The sequence below is a fragment of the Cygnus atratus genome, chromosome 1, assembly GCF_013377495.2.
Source record: "Cygnus atratus isolate AKBS03 ecotype Queensland, Australia chromosome 1, CAtr_DNAZoo_HiC_assembly, whole genome shotgun sequence".
NCBI lineage: Eukaryota > Metazoa > Chordata > Aves > Anseriformes > Anatidae > Cygnus > Cygnus atratus.
This window is the reverse complement of record NC_066362.1, coordinates 1,911,772-1,935,793: the sequence shown is the minus strand read 5'-3', so window position 1 is coordinate 1,935,793 and position 24,022 is coordinate 1,911,772. Positions and strand designations below refer to the sequence as shown.

Below are 24,022 nucleotides of genomic sequence, written 5' to 3'. Positions count from 1 at the left end.
GAATTCAGGGATGGGCCCCAGGCCAGCAAGCAGCCCGCTCTGCCGTGCCCCCCACCACACCACTCCCCAGTGGAAATGCTCAGGAAGGAGCAGAAAGAAACACAAGAGGATCACGGGGAAACAAGTAAACCCAACCCACAGGCTGGGGCAGATTTAGGGAATTTGGCTGTGGTCCCAGCAGGCTGAATAGCAAATCTCAGGGCTAAGCTGACCGGGAGGTGGGGAACCAGCACACACCTCTGCCCCATCCCCATAAAAGCCAGGGCCTGCAAAGTTGGTTTAGGCGTGATTCCAGAGGCGTGCAGGATGCCTGATTTACACCTTGCTTCTCTTCCTGCTCAGCACCTTCCTCGGCACCATTTTGGGTTTCCCCCTTTCCCCTTTCAGCCAGTCAGGTTCTTTTATTGCCTGGTGCTTCTCGGTGGATCACCGAGTGAGTTCGCGTGGGGCTTTTGCAACTGCAAAGTGCTGCCGGAGTGCCAGGGCTGCCCATAAATCTGCTTTGTACGTGGCACGTAGTTGGGAGCTGATTGTTTTTATAATTGAATTGTAAATCAATGTATTTAAGGCCAGCGTTTGCCATTAACGCTTCTGAGTATGAAATGCTCTCTCTGTCGATATTGGGAAAGTTTTATTAGGATAATAACTGCTGATTTAGAGCTTCAATTCTGGATTTTTTTCACATGTTCAGTTCAGTGTTTGCTGTTCCAGAGTCAGGAGAATTTGGGGAATGGTTCACGCCACAGCCACACACCACTTGAAACACAGTAACATGAGCTTGGATGCGTGGGGGACATCTCGCACCCTTCGTGCCATGTCAGGCCCTTTGGGCACTATCAGGGAACAGCAGATGAACGAGTTCTTCTTTAGCAGAACTGGGTCACTTCCCACCTGGCTGAACCACTCCAATCCCCTCCCTGAGCTTTAAGCTTGGGAAGCTGAGTGCAATGTCTCCTTTAGACATGCTTTTGGTATCGTGGCCACCTCAAGCAACTGCTCTTCACCAGGCCAGGCTGGCCGTGATGTGGGTTGCCCTTTGTCTTCCTTTCTCATTCCTCTGGTTGAACATCAGCCCAGAAGATTTACCTCTCCTTGGTGCATCCAGAAATCCCCCTTCTCACATGAAGAGCAGGACTGTGTCAGAGAAGGCTATGAATAACTGAGCCTACATCCTGAGCTGTGCTCATTAATCACTCAGAATTGAAGCCCAGGCGTTTAGAGGAGCTGTAAAAGTCCCTCATCTGCATGATTAGCTCTTTCCCAGCTGATGACAGAAGGACGCTCTTTGAACAGTTACTCCATTTTTAATGATTCCTCAAACGTGAGTAGATTGCCCCAAAAGCACTGGGCAAACAGACACAGCCCCTTGTGCCATCCAAACCCTTTCCTTTAGTGGATTGAGAGAGTCCACAATTCTGAGTGCACAGAGGTCGGATGAGGGGGACACAGAGACATCCGTGGGCACACTGCCATCATCGTCCATGGAAGGGCCACCTACCCCAGCTGTGTGCTGACCATGGAGGAGGGAAAGGTTGAGTAAGAGAGGCTGGGGCACTGAGATGGCAATGGGAAGCTGCAGAGGACTCCTTACAGGTGGTTGGTCAAGTATGGAGGCAGCTAGTGACGTTGACCCTGACAGATCTTCTGTAGCTTGGTCAGCAGATGCTCCTTCCCCTCCACAGATCAATGCAAACATGGCTCCATCCCCGGAGGCTGAGGAGAAATTACACTCCATCACCCACCACCATCCCATCGATGCCACATGCACAGTGAGGTGAAGGCTTCACCCTGGGGTGGTGAAGCCTGCCAGCGCGTGGGCTCCAGTTGGATCTAACGCCTGCTGAGGTGCTAATAAAAAGCAGTTCATGGGAGGTGTTTGAAAATGACTTACATTTACTTAATTACTGCGAAACCTCCCACCCTGCTCACCTAACAACCTCAAAGGCACCAGCCCTAAAAAAAAAACACAAGTGCCAGGGAAATGGTACCCACCAGGATTGTGGACAAGCTGGAGCTAAAAAGTGATGGCAGCTCCTGGGGACAAAGAGGGATGAAGAGGAAGCAGAGGGAAGTTTCCCTCCCTCAGCACTGGGCACAAATCTAAGGCATAAAAATAGTTGTTGCTCGTGGCAGAAGATGGACGGATAGTGTTTGGCCATTTGGGATGGCCATGGTAAGTTGTTAGGGTGGCATTTACTCTGTGTGATTTCTGTGGGAAAAGGACAAAACTACCATTACCACCTAGGCATTTTTCCCCCAAATCTGATTCTTTGTTTCATAGCCCCATTCAGGAACAATCTGTCTCCAGCCCAAAATACATAAGGCTCATTTCGCTCCCGTTGCCGTCTCCCATGGAGAGGGGTCTTGAAGGAGCCATTTCAGCTCAGAGCACCCGAGCAAGCAGCCGGTTCCTGCACTGCCAAGCCAAACAGATGGGGTGGGGAGGGGACGGGGAGGAAAGACAAGTGTGTTTCTGAGGTTTTAATAATCCCTTCTCCTGTCTGAATCATCACAAATCCCAGTGGAAGGGCAGGCATTTTCCAGATGGTAGGAAATAAACTCTGGGAGACTTCCACGCAGAGAACTCATTAGCCCTGCTGGCTCTGCTCCAAGCTCGATGGCAGCCCATGTAAACTGCATTTGGACCTGCTCTTTTTTTATCATCTGTTCCCATGAAATCTCCAGCCCCATCTTACATGGACATGCTGCCCAGCTAGCTATTAATTTGATTACGTGTGGCCTTTGCCTCTTGGAGAGCTTGGAGCTCAGGCAAGTATCTTCCTGCAGACCTACTGCACACTAATCCGAGCATCTCAGCTGCCTTCATGCCTCCCGTCTGCTCGCCTCTCATCTGATGTTAAGCTGCCTGTGCAGAGTCTGGGGAACAAAGAGGTATTTGGAGGGAGGCATTGCATGCACATGCATGCAAAGGGATTTAAGCCCAGCCACAGCCAAATGTTACTACCGTGCTTTGCACAGGGTGCAGTGGTGGTCTCGGTCGTGCCACACATCCCTTACACCCCACAAACCAGGGTGTTTCTGATGCTGTAGGTGTTTCTGGCTACAGTAGTGACCTGGCTCGGCAGGTAGTGTGCTCCTCTTTGTGTGGTTGCTGGATGTCAGACAGCCAAAGTTGTCATCTACGGTAAGAGTTAGTCTGCATTTTTTTTTCTCTCTAAAACTTCACAGCTGTTCCATAGCACAAAGCTAGCCCAGCTTGCAGATAGTTCGAAGCCTTGTAACAGTCCTTTGAACAAGCCCCACTGAAAGACAGCTGTTTCTGCAACTCAGCTGGGTTAAAAGTGTCCCGCTTCCCTTGGGGATGACCCAAGTGCCCTCTGTTTTAAAACATGGGAGGCAGGGTAAGAAAACCCTCATGCCAGTTGAAAGAGATGGCAGGACTGTCCTGTTTCATTGCAGCAGTGTTTTACACCCAGGAAGCTGTTTAGAAGAGGTTTGTGCATTGTAAGGCTCCATGTACGAAGTGGTATTTTTCACGTTTGCAGTGAGCAGCTGTTTGTACAGGCTCAGCGTTTGCTGTCTGTGTTGGCTGATCATAGAATCACAGAATCATTAAGGTTGGAAAAGCCCTCCAAGATCATCTGGTCCAACCATCACCCTACTACCAATGTCACCCACTAAACCATGTCCGTAAGTACCAGGTCCTGATGGTGTTCCTGTGCTTGTTGGACAGGGATGGCAGCAGGCAGCCAAGGCAAAGTGGCTCGCTAAATGGGGTTCTGTCCTCCTAGGATAGGATAGGGTAGGGTAGGGTAGGGTAGGATAGGATAGTTCAGCTGGAAGGGACCTTCAAAGATCATCAGTTTCAACTGCCTGACCACTTCAGGGCTAACTGAAAATTAAATAATATTAATGAGGGCATTACCCAAATGCCTCTTGAACAATGAAGCATGGGGCATCAACCACCTCTCCAGATAGCTTGTGCAGTGTTTGACCACTTTCACTGTGGTCAAACATCCCCAGCTACTCTCCTCAAGCAGCTCCTGCTCTTCTTTGTAGCTCCGGTGATTCCGAAATTGTTCTCCTAGGTCACAACAAACCCAAAAGGCTCCCAAAACCATGCATACTCCTGGTTAGGACCCATCCTTCCCTGACAGAATTTTCCCTCTTCTCATGGTCTCTCCAACCCATGCCTTTGCTGCCCTCCCCTGAGCACAGTCCTAGCCATGCCCCATCTGGAAAGGAGCCATTTCAGGACAGTTGCTGTACCCAGAGGGCTCTGGGAGGAGGCACAAGGCGCTTAGTGGAAAAGGAGTAAATCTCATTAAGGGTTTTAACATTTATGGCTAGTGAGATAATGAAGGAAGGTAATTTGGGGTAGCTTTATTGCAGTTATCATAATGTTTCCCTGAAGCACAGAGATAAAAGTCAGTGGATGGTGTCCATAAGGAGTTTTTATGTCCTTTTTTTCCTTTTTTTTTTTTTTTTTTTTTTTTTAAAGCAAGAACTGATGCAATCGAAGATGGGTGTCCTTTTATGAACACAGGTGGAGAAGGCAGTTATGTGACACTGAAAAATAAAATTACAAGACTCTCAAGGCTCAGCTGGCTGTCCTGACCCACATTGGAGACCCATCGCAATCAGCAGGAATCTGCAGTCTCCAACATTAAATTATTTTACCATGAGGAGCTGTGCTTTCCTCGTGTTTATCTCACAGAGACCTATATTTGCAGACATCCTGAGAGATTTCTCTTCCTCCCCTCCTTTTCTTTATAGGGTTACTTTCTCCTTTTACCCTGTTTTGCGGCATAAAAACACTCAGTAGATGACAGACTAGGAACTGAGGAGGAATGAAATGGGAAAACAAGTAACTTTTTCTTTGAACTGGAAGTCAGGACCACTGTGGCAACATCCAACCATGCTGGACACTCTATTATTTATTCTTGTTATAGTGGAGTGAGCAAAGCTGCCATCTCAACAAAGCCCCTTTTGGCCTGGGGCTTTGTGGGTGGGTAACAGTGCCCTGAATATTACTTGTCTGACAGTAGTGATGTTGTGTCTTGATCTGCAGCAAACAAACAGAGGCGCTGTCCTGGTGTGGAAGAGTGAGGAAGGAGAGAGCAGGACAGGCGCTGTGTGAGGAGAGCTGAAGAGAGAGCCTGTGAGGCGGACTACAACTCCCAAAATGCCCCGCAGCCTGACTGATAGGGTGCGGCAGGCGTAGAGAACTACAACTCCCAGCGTGCACCGCGGCGCCAGCCGCTTTCTTATTGGCTGGCTGTCCCGCAGGCGGGAGCGGCCCTTCTCCCGTCTCCTTGACAACGGTCAAGCAAACAAGATGGCGGCGGCCGGGGCGTGGGGGTGACGGGGCGGGCCGGGGGGCGAAGCGCTGCTAACGGAGCCTCCTCCGCGTCCCCCGCGTCCCCCGTCCTTCTCTCAGCTCATGGTGGGGGACGAGGAGAAGCGGGGAGAGGACGGCCTCGGGGAGCTGCCCCTTTCCTCTCAGGAGCCCTCCCACCCCTCAAAGGGGGTCCCCGAGGGGCCCGGCCTGCTGCAGCGCAGCTCCCCTCACCGGGAGGAGGACGACGATGAGGAAGAGGAGTCGCGGCCCGCAGAGGTTCTGCTCGGCGCTCTGCAGCTATTTGGGGAGGGGTGTGCACATGGGGGGAATGTTCTTCCCCTCCCTCATCGCTCAGCGTAGTTGGGGAAAAGAGGGGGAGGCGTTGGGGGCACAAGGTTTCAATTTCTCACCGCCCCAAAAAGTGAGTTTGGTGTTTTCATCACTTTTGCCTTTTTTTTAAGGGTCCCTTCAATCCCAGCTGTGTCCAGGATAGTTCTGGATTGCCTTATTCTTTTCCTTATCCTGTAAAGACTAAGGCTAAACTAACATATGCATCACCAAATTAACCCCCTTTCCTTTGTATATGCTCAGTCCCAAGATGCAGTAAGTCCCAGGCAAATTTGTTTTGCCTTCTCTACTGGGCTCTAAAGTGTCTGCTGCCACTGCATTATCACCTCATATTTTTACCTAGTGGAAATATCTCTGTAGTCTCCATTGCTATGACATGGAGGTGTTATAATTTAGATGATTACCATTTGAAACATTATTTATCCTGGTCCCTAGATTAGCAATAGTTTTGTGACTTCTCCCGGCTCCTAGAAATTTCACAAGCCATTGGCTTATTTTCTCATTAAATCTACGCAGTGGTTCATTAGTGCCATCTGTCAAGTAGCCTCTTTGGCAAAGACCGCTCTCTGAAGCGCTAGCTGCTCATGCTGAACAAATTTAAAGGGCCTCCAATAACGTATGTATTGGGGTACAACGCTGGGGTTGTGTTAGTGCTGATTTGCTGAGATGTTAACATCCATAATCGGCGTGAGTTTCAAGGCTCAACATCTCTGAAAGCAGGTCCTGCTTAATGCTGTGCATGTAAACCAGGAGGTTAAAAAAAATACCAACAAAAAATGTTGAAAAGATTGACTGTGAGTGTTTTTCAATGTCTAGAGGTAGTACATAACGTGTTTCTCTTTATCAGTTTTGAGGGCTCTATTCACAAGTCTTCCTAATGTGTAGTGCCTTAACAAGGTGATGGAGCACTGAAAGCAGCACTTGATTGAGGTCTTCTATTAAACTCTGTTCCCAGTTGCATCCCAAGCAGCTCCTAGATTCTATAGAGTGGAATTTTATTTCATAAGTCTCCTCTAAATCCATGTCTCTCCCTTCCTCTCCTTGCTGGTATGTTATAGGATCAGCTGGAAGGAGTGTTGGATGAAGACACTGTGGCTGAGGGTCTCCACAAGCTGGGGCGCTCGGCCTCTGGTACCGAATACGTTTATCTTAATTTGTCACTTTCAGTAAGTATAAGCAAAGAACATCATTGTAAAGTGCTTTTCTGCTTAAAGAGGTATCCCTTGGCACAACAAATAGTTGTTCTGGTTAAATAATATTAATAAAATAAATAAATCAGATTTTTGGTCTCTACCCGTTAATGCTATCTCATGTACATGGGACATTTGACAAGGCACAGCATAGCTCCTGCTGACAGCTGCTATATCACTACTGTTCTTTTCACTTTGTAGCAGTAGTAAGATTTTTCCATACCCAATCTTTAGGTTTGGAAATGTATCTTCCTGCGTTAGTCAGCTAGGGAAAAAATAGAGGGACATGCTTAACATCTAAGAATGCTGCATTCGGTGTCTTCTGGTCAGAAGGTTAAAACGGTTGTGTCGTCTTAAATATTTCTTGCTGCAGGCCCTGATTTTCTGGCATTTTTCCTGGCTACAGCTCTCTCTCGTGGTTGTGTTTTAAAGTCTTTTGACATCTTTTGCATTCGTGGCTGGTCTACAGGCCCAACATAACTTTCAGTATATGTCATCCAGCTCTGACAGATCCAGCTGGAGGGACCTTGTGGCACCTCTTCAACGTCTCCTGATCGTGCATCTCCCAGGAGATCTGGGAGAGCAGGGTGAGATATTACAGCTAGTTATTAAAGTCTCTCTGCATTATTTTTCCAGGGTCGTGAGTTAAGTGACATTAACATTCTCTCCAGATACGTTCACCTACAGAAGTTGGAACTTTCATATAATAAAATTAATGGTATGTAGTAGATGTACTAGTAAACTCTTGGGTTGTGAAATCATTTAAGATGAGAAGTGCAGCGTACCATGTAGGCTTAATATCACAAAGCCTGGTCTACAATTTAATGGCATAACTACTCTGGCTCTACAGACTGAGGCAATGGCTAGATCATTCTTGAGAATGATGCATGGACTGTTCAGACAGCTGCACCAGCATATGCTGATCAGCAGGAACATGGAGATTGTTGTCCAGTTTATTATCCAAAACTAAAATGCAAGCAAGCATGTCAGTATGAGATTAAGGTTGAGAACATGGAAGTGTCATAATATGTAAAATTATGACTGGTACAGTCTTGCAAGCCTTGAGCTGTCCTTCCTCAACGTTTTCCATTGATGGCAAAATGTAACAAATTGTACCCTGAGTTTAGAAAGGTAACTAGCGGAGACTGAAGTTAAATCCATCCTTTTCTACTCCTTTCCTCTCCCTTGTACCCCCGACTCTTTTTAATATATTTTTTTTAATTTAACTTGATAAGGAATGAGCTGTGATGGCAGCCTGTTACGTTATTCCTTTCAAGTTCATTTTACTTGAGGTGTGAGAGTCTGGTCATAGCAGCACTTTTGTAAGGTCCACATCTCCGTGCTCATTTTATTAACAGTTTGTCTGTGAAGGTTAGGTCTGAATAGAGCAGGGATTTTTCCTTATGAGTAGTTGTTTAGTCTTCAGGAGTGACTCAAATACTTTTCTCCAATAATTAATAAGTTAGAATGGAGATAGTATCTGTGTCACTTTAAAGGGAACTAGAGTGCAAAACTAAATAGACAAATCAGTTAACATAATGGAAATTTAATGTAGGATTTGAATGTTTATTCTTCATGTTTTAGTAACCATCTTTCTTCTAGTGCAGGGTAATAATATACGTCACTTCTGCATTTCAAACACTGCTTTCTAAAGGTGTAATCACAAGTTGATTTCTGATTGCTTTTTGCCATAATTATCACATCTTGACATGATGATCTCTGCATTTACCTATGCATTCATGTAAAGGATTTGGCATTTGTTTTGTTATTAGATCTTTCTTGTATCAGTCAGATGCCTTACTTACTACAACTGAATGCTTCCAACAATGAACTGACTACATATTTCGGTTTTAAGCCACCAAAAAATCTCAAGGTAAGTTGAAAAAAAAATGTTAAAGGTTTAAATTCAAAATTATTTTCTAAATCAAATTTAGATGTTAGATTTGGATGTGTGCAAAAGCAGAGTTTTAACCTTTCTTTCTTTTTTTCTTTCTTTCTTTGTCAGAGTTTTTCCAAATGTTTAGGTATTTTTATTATTTATTTTTTTCTTGTTATTATCATTTTTATTTCAGTCTTTTATTTTCTTTCACATTCTGAATCCCAGCATGCCCTGGGAAGGTGCATTGTGCAGCTGACTGTTCTAGGCAGGGCTAATCTTAGCCAGAGTTTTTTCCTTGCTTGCCAAATTCATCAGACTTTTAGTGGGATCAGTTCCTGCCTTTCAAACTGACTGGTGCCAATTGCTAACGTGAAACATGTAATTAAAGTGTAGCTTTATGCTATTCTTCTCTTTGCTGTTGTTTTTTTTGTAGCCCGCATTGGGTTATAAAGAGCAGGATGTTATTTTGAAATATAGTCTTTGTATATTTCTGTCTTCTCCATCATTTTTTTTAATATGTACACATAACTGCAGGACCATTAACAATAATGTTGTTGAAAGATAGCACAATTTTGGAAGTTCCCAGAGTTTGAATTCTGTGTCAGAAAAAAGAGCCTTTCTGTTTACTTTCCAACATTAATATTAATGTTCCTCTTATTTCCACACCCTTGATCACAAGTCTAATGTGACAGCCATTTAGTTTCACAAGACAGCTGTAAGTGCTGAAGAAAAAAAGTAACTTTCTGTCTCCTTTTCTCCTCAGGAGGTAGATTTTTCATACAATCAAATACCTAAAATGCAGGATTTGTCAGCATACGAGGCACTTACTAAACTCTTGCTGGACTGTATCCTTTGTGTAAGAAAAGTTGCTTGTTTGTTTTTTGAACAACTTTTTGCTTCAAATAGATACCTGTGTTATTTGTTGGTTGTTTGTTTTTTTTTCTTAATGTCAGGTTTTCCTTGAGAAGTGAGTTTAAACATGGTGATGAAACTGATATCCATTTACTTAAGCACGCATGGTGTTAAAGGTGCTCGTGTACATAAGGTCTTAGTCTGCCAGAGAAACACAGAAAACCCTCTGCTTTGGATCATGTAAAACTGAGAATGTGACATGTCACACTGTCTTTGCATAGCAGAGATAATAAATAATCCCGGTATTTTTTATAGAAGAAAGGTTAATAGTAAATCAGCTTGGAACACTAAGCTCCCTTAAATGAAAAAGGTGCGTGTTGTTTAATCTTAGGCCCTCAGTAATTACCTGTGTCTAAAGAGGCTTGGTGGAGAACAAGGCTGTTTAAAGAGTGAAGAGAATCTAGGTGAAAGGAAACTTGAGTTTCTTGCTCGCCCACAGAAGGATGGTGCTCTGCTGCATGTCTTCCACTCGGTCACCACAGGACCTATTTTGTGGGGTTAGAAACGCTGTTCTGACAGGAATCAGATAAGCACGGACGTGCAGATGAAGTTTCTTCGTCGCCTCTTTTTCTAAGGCCGTCCATGGTGCTCTTAGTCTGCCTGCCTGTAGATTTTCCTAGGCTTTTCTGAAAGGTCTTCTGGAGCTTCACATTGACGTGCTGCCTTACTTACAATTGCTTCCTGAAGGCTTGCGACCCTTCTCTCTTTGCTTCATAAATTGCATCTTGATTTTCTGCTCTCTGAAAAGGAGAAGACAGCAGGCTGTTGCGTTTTTTTTTTTTTTTCTGTCTCGTTCTTGAAGTAGCCCATTACCAAACGATATTAATACAATGTCTTTTTCATGTAGGAACAGATAAAGCATTTGCAGGGTGTCCAGGTTACATTATTCACACGCTTTAAAAGGTGTGCAGGTGACGTGATTCTTGTCAGGAAATGGCATTGAGACACTATTCCTTTGCAATTCTAATTTTCTGTCTCGGAGCAAAAACCATATGACAAAATGAAAAAGAAAAAAAGATCAGAGATTTGTATTGTGGATCAGAATCTGTATTTCTTCACTTGGTTTGAATGCAGCAGAGTGCTGCCTTCAATTTCTTCGTTTGCACTGATGCCAATGTAATGGGGAGAAAAACTGTTTCACGCATACAATTGCAATGGGACCCTCTGAAACAGACAAGAAAGAGTGCAGAATTTAGGACAGTAAAGTGGCACTGTTCCTAACCCATGTCAAGCACTCCTCACGGAAGACATGGCAGACAAAACAAGCTGTTCTTTGTAATCCATAAATAAAAAAATAAATATCATGCACTAGTGGAAATGTTTGGCATGTATTTCCTCATTTACAGTAACTAAGCATTTCTTACCGTATTTAAATTAATTACAATGCAGATGGTAAGGTCATTGCAACTTTCTTTCTGACAGGTGCTCATACAAGCACACCTGACAAGATTATAAATGAGTTTTCAAGGAGGTGGCTGCCCAAACCAGAGAGGGAGACAGCTTGGGCAATAATAGCTTACAAGGCATTATAGTGGGCTGTTAGAAGAATAAAACTGATTATATTCATTCTTAGTGCTGGGCAATTTGCTGCCTCATATTGATGCTTGTGGCTTAAAGCTCTTTGTCTCACAACAGGCTGGTGCTTGCGTTTACTGGCAGTAAATGATTTGTTGATCTCATTCATACTGACCCAAATTCATTGCTCACCCAAATTTTTCCTCGTCAGTTGAAAGAGGAGCAGTCCCATTCTGCGTGCAGATCGATGAATATCTGTCAACTATCAATGCCTGTGGATGGCTTTGGTTTCTTTCCTAAATGTTGGAGACAGCCTGGAGTGAGGTCCTTTGAAAAGATAAATCTCTGCTTACCAGCTCATTTCTCCACCTCTCCTTTCCCATCTCAGCTTGTGAGTGTAGAACATAGAGGAAGAGTGTAATTAAGTTCCAATGTAAGAAGGCAGTTAGGAAAAAAGAGTTAGGTCACAGTTATTAAAGTGGATTATACTGGCCCTGTCTAAGCTTACATTTCATTTAGATTTCCGATATCTTTCAGACTGAAGGAAGAAAATCCAGATAACTTGTCCACTGCCTGATAAGAAACATGAATGAGAATTCGTCCCTTTTTGCAGACAGAGTTCATTATCTCAAGTCAATTAAAAATGTTTTCTTCTGTGATTGCCTGAAGGCATTTCTCTGTCCCCTGCATGTTCTGGCTATTGTTCTCAGTTATATTTCTTGTTTTTTTTTATATATAACTAGTTCAGTTTTGGTCTCTTACAATAGGAGTACAATTCTTATTGCCTAACTTCAGTCACCAAACAATTAAGTGCCTGATGTGAGTTGTCTGAGTTCAGCAGAGAAGGATGTACAGCTACCTCTGTAGTTCATCCTGTTCTAAGAGCACTGTGAGATTGTCCTCAAATGAAATATGTTTTTTTGTTTTATTTTGTTTTTTTAAGTAATCTGCAAAGTTAAAGCTGACCATGTTAAAGGTGACTTTGAGAGAAACCCTACTGACTTTTACTACTGCTTTTGATTCTATTGTTAATTTAAAACACGTTTTCCCCTTTCAGTACAGGCAGCCAGTATAGGACCAGTATAACTTAGCGTGAAATAGCCCCACCAAGTACAAACATCCATTATTACTTGGATAATTTGTGTATGATGGTTGGATGTCAAGGTCAGTTTGAAGCCATACTGAGTTAAGTACTCTGCAAACTTAAGGCCAAGCCCTCCTCTGATGGCTCACCCATCTGCCTGTACACAGCTGGCTTACAAGGACTGGTGCCCAGTTGAAGTAAAAGACGTAAAGACTCTTTTGTTTTACCTGCACATGTGCATCTGATGAGAAGACCAGTGATTTACAGTGTTGCTTTACAAGGTGCTGACAGAAGTTCCTTCCCCCGTTACGCCAGGCTGTGCTACAGACCAGGTCACAGAAACTATCTGAGTTGGAAGACCCACCAAAAAGGAGGGGAGGATATTTCTGGTTGGATCGGTGAAGTCAGTCACCCTGCGGCCCCACGGGAAGCTGCGTCACGCAGACAGGAAGGCAGTGTGATTCAGAGTAGGGCTGGGTATGAGCAGCTGGGATCTGAAACGCTTTAGCGTGAAGCATTCAATGTCCGACTCCCCATACCGTGAACTTCAGCCCCACTGTCTAACTAGCTGCTAACTAGCGCAAAGATTTTTGCATCCAGTTATTTTCCTTGAATTCCAAACCCTCTGTATAGTTAACAACATAGCAGAGATAAAAGGACTGGAGAAGTGTCATAGCCTGACTCATCTTAGTTTGTCACACAACAGACTCGCTGCAATCGGTGGCCTTGAGAATTTGCCTCTCAAAATACTCAATCTGGTAAGAAAGTATTTCTTGTTGTTTTCCTGCCAGTCTTTTATCAATATATTAATGCCTTAATAAATGTGAAGGCAATTACATAACAAATTTTCAATATGGGACATTTTTTTTTATTAATACATAATTAAAGGATGATATGGGTTAGGATGGAGCATTGAGGGTCATCTGATATCTAGGGTGTATCTGTTGACATACAACATTGCTAAGGTGTATTTCTAGATTTTAAGTGGCAGTTATCTCATCTGGCTTCAGATTTTTTTGGTGTAGACCACTGCATTTGAGCTCGTTGTTCTCTGCCACCTCAAAAGTCAGTAGAGAGAAATGGACGTTTAAAGTACTCCGCTATTCTGATCCAACTGCTGACATCAACGTTAACACAAGATGCATCAGGCCTTGGAAGTGGCTGTTTCTCTCTTGGTTATGAAGATTGCTGAGGATAACTAGCTCAGTATAGACCTCTATTTGTCAATGCCTACACTTGTTTGTGTGCATCTTGCTCTTTTATGGGCCTTGGGAAGGCAGTTATCAGTGTTCCTCAGTTCCATGTTAGTAAAACATCCTTAATAATACCAGCCCTTTTTTCTAAATCATTTCAAGTTACTTAATAGGAAGGGCTATCAGTATAGAGGTTGCAGAGTACCACAGGCAAGAACTATTTTTAATGCAGTTGAGTTGCCATAAAAATACAAGTCCACATCTCAATAGGTTTTACTTTATAACAGTAATTTAAAAATATTTAAGTGGAGTTTGAAGCTGCGGATGAAAAAGCTATACACAGAAATATGTTCATATTTGCTACATTAGTGTTAAGCACCTACATAAATATTTTAGGTAAAGTGAATGAATCCCTTATTCAAGAATAGAAGTGTTCTGTTTTAATCCTTTTAAAATTTTAAAGGTTTTTTTTCTGTGCTGTAGTAATTGATGTAGAAGGGCATAAGTAAGGTCTGTGCCCATCAATGCCTGATTGTCCCTTGTAGTTCTTACCACTTCGATATTCTGTAAAGGTATTCACATTTAAAAGTGGGCAGTAGTATGTTTTAAATAATATATTCCGAAAGTGTTCAGCAGCATATTTTTAATACTTTTATATTTCAGCTACCTAATGACTTCAGTGGGAATGAAACTGATTTTTTTTTCTTATTTTTGGTGAATAAGATTAACTCAGATTGGCAAAATCATGTCTGAAAGTTCTGAGATGAACTCTAAGAGTATGAAAATCTAAGTTGACAGGAAGATCTTTTCTCTAAATACTTTCTTCAGTAGAACTAAAGGAACCCACTTAACCATTGTGCTCTTTGATTTCCTCATCTGTTAAAAGGCCTAATAATAATTCTGTTAGTAATGGTTATCTGCTTTGTAAAATGCTTTGGAGATCGTGTTAACAGCTAAGGCTTATTAATATGAACATGTTCTTCAGTTTTGGTTCTTACATGCTGATATGATTATTTATCCAACTGCTTGTCTTTTTTAATTAGCAAAGTAGATAGTCATGTGGAAATTATGTAAATAGACAGATTTTAGCATAGCGTTTTCTTTTACTAATTAGAATAAGATGCAATTCCTCTTTTTCGTGGGAGCAGCCATCCCCCTCTCCTCCCATTGATTCAGCTTTCCTTTCTTTTTTCCCTTGAGGTTTTTAGGTTGAAAGAGTAGTAAAGGTCTCAAGTTTGGAAGAAAGACTTCAGAAACTGTAAATACTGCCTAGCTATACCAAAAAGCCTCTATTCTGCTTGTGTTTGCAAAAAATAACAAGTGCAGCTTTAATGAACTGGACTCTTAGGAATTTTATGCTTAGCAAAACAGGATCTCCACACAAATCCCTTTTGTTCACAAAATTTTATGTGTACCTCTTGCATAGCATTTTGCAACTAGAGCTCTGAGCTGTATGTTATTAAAGAGGTCTAACGAAGTACAGGAAGAAAAGAGAGAGCCTCCATGCTATTAATAACCTAATTAAACATTTAAAAGTCAGGAAAAATGTCAAGGACAGACAACTGGATTAACATTAGAGTCAGCTGGCTTATTTATTTGAATAGTTCCTAAATATTTATTAATAGAATATGAGGCTTCTAAGCTTTCAGCACAAGGTGATGCTGATGGAAAAATATATAACTTGCAAGGTTATTTGGAGAGAATCATGTTGAGAGGCCATCTGGGTACATGTGGCCAATGGGACAAAGATGAGTACAGAACCTAGCATGCTATAACTATTTGGAGTTCATAGCAGGAATGAGTAAATGATTTGTGAGGCCCTGAGAAATGAAGCCATCTGGTGTCCAGTGATTAATGTAGGCCTTCTATCTTGTACCTTGTTTGGAAGGAATGTAAAACAATAATAGTCAGTTATGAATTCTCAAAGGCTTGGTCATTTCTCTTGTTAGAGTCTAGATGAACCTACAGTAGAGGTGGTGGGTTTTTTTTGGAATATTTCTGTGTATGCCATCACTGACAGTAAATAGTCTGCCTTCATGTATTATGTATTAATGAACTTGTGTATCCTAGAGGTATTTTAGAGTGCCTGTAGTCCAAAGAAGACAGTACTGTATTGTTCTACCTTCATATTTTCATTATTTATTCTGTAATCACAAGTGTAAATGTAACCATCATTACGGAGGGAAATTGTATGTATATGTATTCTATATTTTTATGTGCATATCTATTTTCTAAATTTTGAGTTTGATATTGGCAAGAGTATCCTTTAGCCAGTGTCAGCTTTGAAAGAATGCTCAAGCTCTTTTTACTGCTGTTGTCTCTTGCTGTTATTCAAGGTAAGTTGAAGGTAAGTTAGAAGGTAGTTGATTCCTTTTTCCTTGAGCAGAATGGAAAGCTGTAGTATGTCATCTCAAGATGAAGATGGGGCTAATGCATAAAAGACCTGTTTGTAATGGGATTCTCAATAATAAACTCATTTCTTCCTCAGAAATATTGTTTCTGATCTGAAGAACTTTATCAGAATTCATGTGCTTTCCTTTATTCTTAGAGCTCTAACCTGCTTGAGAAGATAACTGGGTTGGACAGCTTGAAAACTCTGCAGAAGCTGGACCTTTCTAACAATAAAATAACTAGTCTAGAAGGCTTGGAGGAACATGATCTGCTAGAGGTGATCAATCTAGAGAATAACCAGGTAACAATCTTATTACTGATCTCAACTTTTTCGGAGAATGCATCCCTATTTCCTTTTTTTCCCTAAAATCTTATCCCTTGAAGACTTAAACAAAAAATCTTACGCTACAAGCCATGAATATTAGGAAAGATGACATTTTTTCCTTTGGTGCTTCACTCCAGCACTGTTTCACGTGTTGATTAATAGTGTATTCCTCAGGCCTTACTTAATATCTCTAGATGGGATTATCTTTATGTAAGTAGCACTTCGGTAATATTTAGTGCTCACATATGTAAAGAACTAACAGTACTCCCTTGAGTGGATGTGATAGGGATGAGTATGTGGCTTTTTCAGCTTGATTATTCTTGAGGATCTTTACTTACATCACAGCTTTTCTACTGCCAGGCCTCAGGAGGGTATGCTAATATCTCTCAGCCCAATTTTATGACCACAGATTCTTCTGAGCTCTCAGCTGGAAAGTTTCTGTAAGGCAGAACAGTGTGTACTCTATTATAAAGTGGCTTTTGTTATGCAGCAGAATTTTCACTGGAATTACAATGACACAATCCAACTCATTTGTATTTGAGTTTTGAAACCCAAGCCATGCATACCTAATCCTTTTGATATTGAGCTTCCAGAGTCTCTCACTGAAAAGACTGTCAATTCATGAATCATTTTGACATCGAAGAAAGATCTGCCTGAGAAAAAAAAGATTGAAGAAAATAAGAAATAACAATATAAACCAGGAATGGAACATTTTCTGTCATTTTTCCTCATTTGCAAGATGTGTTTACAGGAGTTAATACAATACGCTCTGAATTCTTTTTCTCGCAGTGCGTTCAGGTTGACATTTAAAGGTACATCGATGTTTAAAATTGCACAAGACAGGAAACTAACTAATGGTGTGGTTGTTAATAGCATTAATAACACCACTTCCATCACCTCTTATAGTTTCCACTGTTCTTTATGGCACGCAAAAGCTATTAATTTTGCCTCATCAAAATTTACCTCTGTTAATGATGTTATTGAAACTGTTTAATGAGTCACAATTTTTGAACATTTCTTTCTGCATAATAATTTAAAGAGAATATTGGCACAATTGCTTAAGCCTCAATTTTCATCGGTCTGAAATAGCTGCATTAAGCCTGTCATTGGAACTCATCGTTCCCATGTAAAGTTAGGTTGCTCTGCCCCAGTCAGCGGTGGGAGTAAGATGTCAGCTACTTGGTGTCTCTGGAGAGCTGGGTGGATGTGGTATTCTGCAGGTCAGAAGGGCCTGTGAGCAAACACAGGACAGAACACTCAAATTTTTCTTCTCTCCTGCATGCACAAGGTAGAATTGTCCCTCAGCCTGGAGCCATCCCACGTGCTGTCTGTGCTGGGCCAACGTGTTGTTCATTTTTCCTTTTTAGCTGATAGTAAGGGGCGAGATGCCTGTTATCTAGACATTGGCATGTGTGTTGTGGCCCACCAAAAACATCCAAAACATAAAAGTTCTGGGGCTAGAACTACAATGCTAAAGCAAACACAATCTCAGTGATGAATTAAAATGTCTGAATTCAAAAAGTGTATGTTTTTTGACCCCTGCATAAAGAGAGAAGCTAAATGTTATTTCAGGTCCTGATATAAAAGGTTTATTGAACTCTGGTGGAGCTGTTTGTGTAGGGAAGTAATTTTCAGAGTTATAATAATCTGAATTGTTTCAGCTCACCACCATCCAGAATGATCAAGTGCTTGATTTTTTCAAAAATGGGCACAACGGGTTTATCTGCAGAATCTCTCTCTCACATATCTATTTGGTGATTTTCAAATATGGGCTGTTGGTGTTCAATGACTTTACTAGGAAATCCACCCAAATGACACTTCACCTAGCCAAAATTGTTCAGCAATGGGCTTGTTATCTCAAAATTAATATTGTCTAGGCTATCATCAAGGTTTATGTTTTTAGACACCTTACATAAGCCAACTAGAAGTTAGGGATGGTTCAGCCTTTCAGCAGGAGAAGGAAAACAGGCACCTTTACAAGGCAATTCATCCCAGCCTAGGATGGATCAGATGGTCTCTGGAACTGGCTCTCTCCACTGACTATAAAATTGTGTTAAGTGACAGATCTGGGCTACCTTACAGGTGGCTAAAATAAAGCAACATGACCCATTTTGATCCATTTTGTTTCAATTGATAGCCTTACAACTATTCACTCAGGGTCTAGTATGAATGCCTCTAGTCTGACTTTGCTTCAGGCACTCAAACTCCAATTAATAATGCTTAACTTCTAATAATTCACTGAAGTGGCTGAGTGCAGATCTTTGTGCACGAGTCCTTAAGTGGGATGCATTACCCTCTGGACATAAATAGAGGCAAGGACAACTCTACTGATGCTTTTCAGTTAAGTGCTGAAAGTTAGGTAGGATGAACTGGAGCTCCAGTGAAAAGAAACTCTTCTTAGAAGGAATTTTTTGTGCTAGTCATGAAGCGCAAATATAACCGCAGAATTGCCTCACTTAAGCACATCAGCCGCATAAAAGCTAAATGTGTTATGGCTTGACATTTGAAAGAACTGGAAAAACACAGGTGGTTCGAAATTACTGTCTGTTATATTGCTTCTGCAGCTAACATCCAAGTTGTCTGCCTTTTGTGACTCAAAGTGCCTTGTTGAAGGCAGTTAACATGTATACCCATTTTGTGAGTATAATGATTTTTTTTATTTCCAGATTTTAAGAACAAGAATCAAAAAACTTCTTTTTTTTTTTTTTCCCTGTAGTTATTGTGGATTCTGCTGCTAATTTATGCTCTGTTTCTGTCACTAATTAGATTGCTGAACTGGGTGAACTTGAATGTATTCAAGATCTGCCGCTCCTCAGAGTTTTAAATCTTTTAAAAAATCCTGTACAGGTAAGAAATGAGTAAAGACAAAGCAAAAAATATGAACCTAGAGCTGGTCTTTTGGATCCCACCATAATCCATTTAGCTTCCTTTTGTCTCTGAGAGTGACCAGGTCATCTCAGGGAATGAGTAGATGAAACAAGGCAATAATGAATGATGGTTCCCCTGGCATGGTTACCCACCTTTCTCTGGGAACTTCCTGAACGAATGCTGTATATGTATCATGTTTAATACAGTAAATCCATGAATTTGATTAATTCCGCTTGTGAATCCATTTATACTTTCATATTTATAGTATGCAATGATTTTTGTTTGGTAAGAGAACCCTCCTTCATTTGCTTTGAAGGTACAGACTTCTTTGTGGGAAAAGCTCGAAGGAACTTAACAGTAACCCTTATAAAATCATGAGTCTCTGGAATCTGTATCTGCTTTTCTTCTTTAGGATTTACTCAGTTCTCTTTTATGGCTCCCATGTTACTCTTCAACCAATGAATTAAACATCCTTTTATCAATGGCAGTGACATTTACACAATATCAGAGATACCAACTGTATTTGTAATTTGTCCTGAATAATCAAAGATGATTCTGTCCTGACTTTTGTGATTTCTAAATTGTCTGAACTTCTGGTGGATTGACCTCAGCTGGCTGCCAGGTGCCCACCAAGCTGCTCTTTCACTCCCCCTCCTCAGCAAGATTGGAAAAAAGATGAAAAAGCTCATGAGTCAATATACGGACAGGGAGATCACTCACCAGTTATGATTATGGGCAAAACAAATTTGACTTGGGGAAGATTAATTTAATTTATTGCCAACTAAAAATAGAATAGGATAGCAAGAAAAAAATAAAACATCTCCTCTCTGCCTTCTTCCCTGGCTTGACTTCACTCCTGACTCTTCTTTCTCCTTCTTCCTCTGAGGAATAGTGAATAGGGGCTTGTGGTCAGTTCACAGCATTTTGTCTCTGCTGCTTCTTGTCCTCACACTTTTTGCCCGCTCCAGCATGGTGTCACTCCCATAGGATGCAGTATTTCATGAACTGTTCCAGCGTGGGTCCTTCCCTTGTGCTACAGTTCTAGAACTGCTCCAGCATGGCTCCTTTCCATGGGGTGTAGTCCTTCAGGAGCAGACTGCTCCACCAAGGGTCCTGCATGGGACATAGTTCCTTCCAGGAATCTGTTCCAGCATGGGCACTCCACGAGATGCAGGTCCTTCAGGGAGCGTAACCTGCTGCAGTGTGGTGTCCCCCATGGGCTGTAGTGTGGGTATCTGCTCCATGTGCTCCTCCACAGGCTGCAGGGAACCTCTCTACTCTTCCCCCTCCTTCTTCACTGATCTTGGTGTCTGCAGGGTTTTCTCTCGCATTTTTCTCACTTCTCTCTCATAACTGCTATGCAGTGTTTCTTACCCTTTCTTATATGTTAGCACAGAGGCATCTTTAGAGTGGGTTCACTGTTGGCCAGCTCCATTTTGGAGCCAGCTGGAACACTGTCTGACATGGGGACAGCCCCTGGTGTCTTCTCACAGAGGCCGCCCCTGCAGCCCCCTTGCTACGAAAACCTCACCATAAATCCAATACACTTCACCCTTTGCCTCTGTGAAATGCATATTTAAGAATTATAATTAAAATATATATTCATCATACAGTCTTCACAAACCTCACTCAAAGATATTTCCTGTGTCAGAAGAAAAATGTTAAGGGTTTAACTTCTCCTTCCTGTAACTGCCAGTTCTATATTGACTTTCTTGAGAATGATCTGTTGTGGTGCACAATGAAATTAGCAGGAAAAATGCCTGAAACAGGCTGTCCTGGGCCTCCTCCACAGTCTGAAACCCTTTTTCTGTTTAGACGACCTCCTCCTAAGCAGATTCTTATCCCATTCCTTTAAATTACTATTTTAGTAACGTACACAAACATCATCTTAATACTGCCATTTGAATTTCAGTTATCAGTATCAGCTGTTTATTTGATTTTTAATTACTCTTTTTTATTGTCTCAGAGTTAAAAGCATATATAACAGTGAATTTATAATGCAAATTCTCTTTTAAATTCCTATAGTTCTTCTAAGGTCAGAAGTATTAGATGTAGTTTATTACATAGTCCAGTATAGATAATGTTTTTTGTTCTCCAGAAGTCTTTCTTGGTGTTCTGGTATGTTCAGTGGTGTGTGTTTTTTTTTTTTGTCGTTTTTTTAAATTCCCATCCTGACCTTTTGAACAATGTAATTGCAGACTTTTGAACAGCTATTAGCTTTTGTTGCAGAAGCTACACTTATGCAGGGGGGTCTGTTCGTACAGTGTATTGACATCCTTCAGGGTAAAAAGCTTTTTATATTGCAATATGTTAAGGCCAATTTAACTTTAGCCAATGGAAATTAAATATTAGACTGATGAAGTTAAGCACTGTATGTCAAAGTGGAAACTTTTTCCTTCAGGAGCAAACAGATTACTGGCTCTTGGTGATATTCATGTTGCCACAATTAACAGAACTGGATCTCAAGAAGATTTCAGTGGAAGAGAAGGTACGTAAGCATATCATTCTGGAATGTTTCTAAATAAAGAATGCAAATCCAAAAAAACATGCATGCAAATCAGGTTTGTTCACATTTGGGTGTCACAAATCTCCCTTGTTTCAGGCTACAAGATAGACTACAAATTCAGAGACTTTTGCTTCTAAATCTAGCTGTGTATCTACAGAATTTCTGGAGCTTTTGTAGTATTTAAAAATACAAAACTTACTAAAAGCTTTGTTTCATAAAGAAATATTTATTTAGCAGCCATTGTTTAGCAGTTAGTGAATCTAAACAGGAAGCTATGCTCATGAAATACTATGTGCCAACCACTGTGCTACCTCTAAAATACTGTTATTCTTTTTCAATGTTGTGTACTGAAAAGTGAACTCTGAAAGTTCCAGTGATGCTTGTCTCCAATTCTACTCCATACAGCTTTCTCTGTAATTTTTTTTTTTTTTTTTTTTTTTACAAATAACCCCAAATAAATCCTCAGACTGCTTACAGTAACATTCTGTTGGAATAGAAACCATTTCCTCTTGTGCTGTTTTTAGTATAATTTGATTGCTCTGTGTACCATTTGGGGGCCACGCTAGAACTGTTGGGATTAAAGGTTGTAAATTGGGGCTGGATATGAAGGAAGTATTCTCAAAAAGTGGTCCTTCAAGGAAATTCATCGCTCGTAGTTGCATAAGTATCAGGGTTCACATTTAATGCCAGGCGCTTGCTATCATGAGCACAGAGAATGGATGATATCAGAGTGTAATTTACCCTGCCTACCCGAGATGTTGATCTTATTCTTTCTTGTGTCAGTCTGTATTCCTTCCAACAACGTTTTGAATCCATTAAATAAATCTTTCTTTCTTTATGGACTGTAAAAGTAAGCCTAGATGACTGATCTAGACAAGCGTTAACTTTTGGATGATTAAAGTTATTTCAGAAAATCCTCTCCTCAGGATATTCTAGGAGTGGATAACATTAATAATAAAAATAAATAAATACAGCCCAACAGAGGTCAGTACCCTCAATAGAATTTTAAGAGAATGAATGGGGAGAATCCTTGGAGTTTGAATGCTTTTCCTCCCAGGAAAGACAGAAATGCATTGTCAGGAGAAAACTTGCAGTTTGCTTATGTTATTAATGCCCATTCTGTTCCTCTTCTAACGAATAAATGAATGGCTTCAGTCCCTAAAGATTTTAGTTTGGCATCTTCCACTAGCATGAAAGGATGCAAATTAATGGATAATTAAAACCTAAGCAGAATTACTTTATATCTTGTATAGCATCCTGTTTTCTTTCCAGTAAAAGGTTGAATGTATTAATGATGGTGAGCTACTTCTGGCTGCCTTCCATCCATCTATCAAATTGTGTTTAAATCTCCTGAAAAGATTTATGTAGTGGAGTGCTTATAGACAAGCCAAATATGAAGACTGACCCTCATAAACATGAGGCCATCGTTATTCATAGTGATCTGAGAAGCATATTAAAGCTGGGAAGAGTTACATCACTACTCTTCTTCTTTTTTTTGCTCCTAAAATCTGGAAACAGGTTGATGCTGTGAATAAATATGATCCTCCTCCAGAAGTTGTCGCTGCTAACGATCATATGACTCAGATTATGTATAGCATGCTGCAGCCCCAGCGAATCTTTGACAGGTAAGCTTACCTCCACTTCACGTCTGCTCCTGAGGGTGGCACTCAAGTAAAGCAGAATATGTTGTCATATTTAGAGGGACATTTTTCTGTCCCTCTCCCACCTTTAAATTAATCTAATGAAGAGGAGATGTTCCACAGTATTTTTTTTAGCAGTCTGGAAATTACGCAAATCTTGTTTGGTTGAAATTGATTATGAAATGAAGTTAGTCATTCACCTCTGAAGTCTGAGACAGATTGTCCACAACTCTATTTCTTTTAAACAATCTGTTGAAACAGATGGTCATTTACACCATAAATGAAAGATGGAAAATTTCTATCAATACCCAAAGGCAATTTGAAAGTCTCTTGAGAGAGGAGAGAGCTGTAAAACATTTCTTCCTATCCTGCTTAGTCCTCTACACACTACTGGCATCCCATTGTGAGCAAAATGGCTTTATTTTGTGGCTTTGGGGAATGTTTTCTGTTCATAAGGTGAAATTTTCAAGTTTGTACTTAAGGAAGTCCAGCGACTTCTTGCCTGTGGGAGGAGATGATGCTGACTGCTATTTAAAGCACAGAAGGGAGAGACAGATCAATGTTCCCTTTCTGACATTGCTGTTGTCATGCCAGGTGACTTCTCTCTGTCTCATTTCTCATCTAGAAAATGGAAGTCACCATACTGTGCTGCTCTGCAGATGAGTTATGATATTTGCTTGGTAAAAGTTTGGAAGGTGCTTTGACGCACCATGGTGGAAGATACTGTGACATATTTGTTGTTTGTAATTATATCAACTACAGTGGATGTTGAGATCAGCTTTTGTGCCCGACAGTCCGTCTTAGCACCATTTAGACTGGTTTGCGTTGGAAGGGACCTCAAAGCCCATCTCATCCCAGCCCCTGCCATG

At 41.2% G+C, this 24,022-nt stretch overlaps 1 protein-coding gene and 1 long non-coding RNA gene across 3 annotated transcripts in view; one reads left to right on the top strand and one right to left on the bottom strand.

Moving 5' to 3' along the window:
* Positions 1-5,279: 5,279 nt before the first annotated feature.
* The window catches only part of LRGUK (leucine rich repeats and guanylate kinase domain containing), a 50,163-nt gene continuing 31,420 nt past the window's right edge, over positions 5,280-24,022 (top strand). Inside the window, exons 1-10 of one of the 2 annotated variants that reach the window (XM_035566626.1) lie at positions 5,280-5,578; positions 6,709-6,816; positions 7,477-7,558; positions 8,613-8,713; positions 9,483-9,564; positions 12,864-12,988; positions 15,972-16,115; positions 18,906-18,986; positions 21,409-21,495; positions 23,032-23,138. In XM_035566626.1, the coding sequence (XP_035422519.1) occupies positions 5,405-5,578; positions 6,709-6,816; positions 7,477-7,558; positions 8,613-8,713; positions 9,483-9,564; positions 12,864-12,988; positions 15,972-16,115; positions 18,906-18,986; positions 21,409-21,495; positions 23,032-23,138 (1,091 nt within the window). In that variant the 5' untranslated portion in view covers positions 5,280-5,404. The remainder of the gene's footprint in view (positions 5,579-6,708; positions 6,817-7,476; positions 7,559-8,612; positions 8,714-9,482; positions 9,565-12,863; positions 12,989-15,971; positions 16,116-18,905; positions 18,987-21,408; positions 21,496-23,031; positions 23,139-24,022) is intronic. The other variant, XM_050708397.1, reaches the window with a different exon arrangement.
* On the bottom strand, positions 9,487-12,640 carry LOC118258085 (uncharacterized). The gene is made up of 3 exons (XR_004781791.2): positions 12,458-12,640; positions 11,339-11,442; positions 9,487-10,371 (listed from the first exon to the last, which is right to left on the bottom strand). It is a non-coding gene; the product is annotated as an uncharacterized LOC118258085 (long non-coding RNA).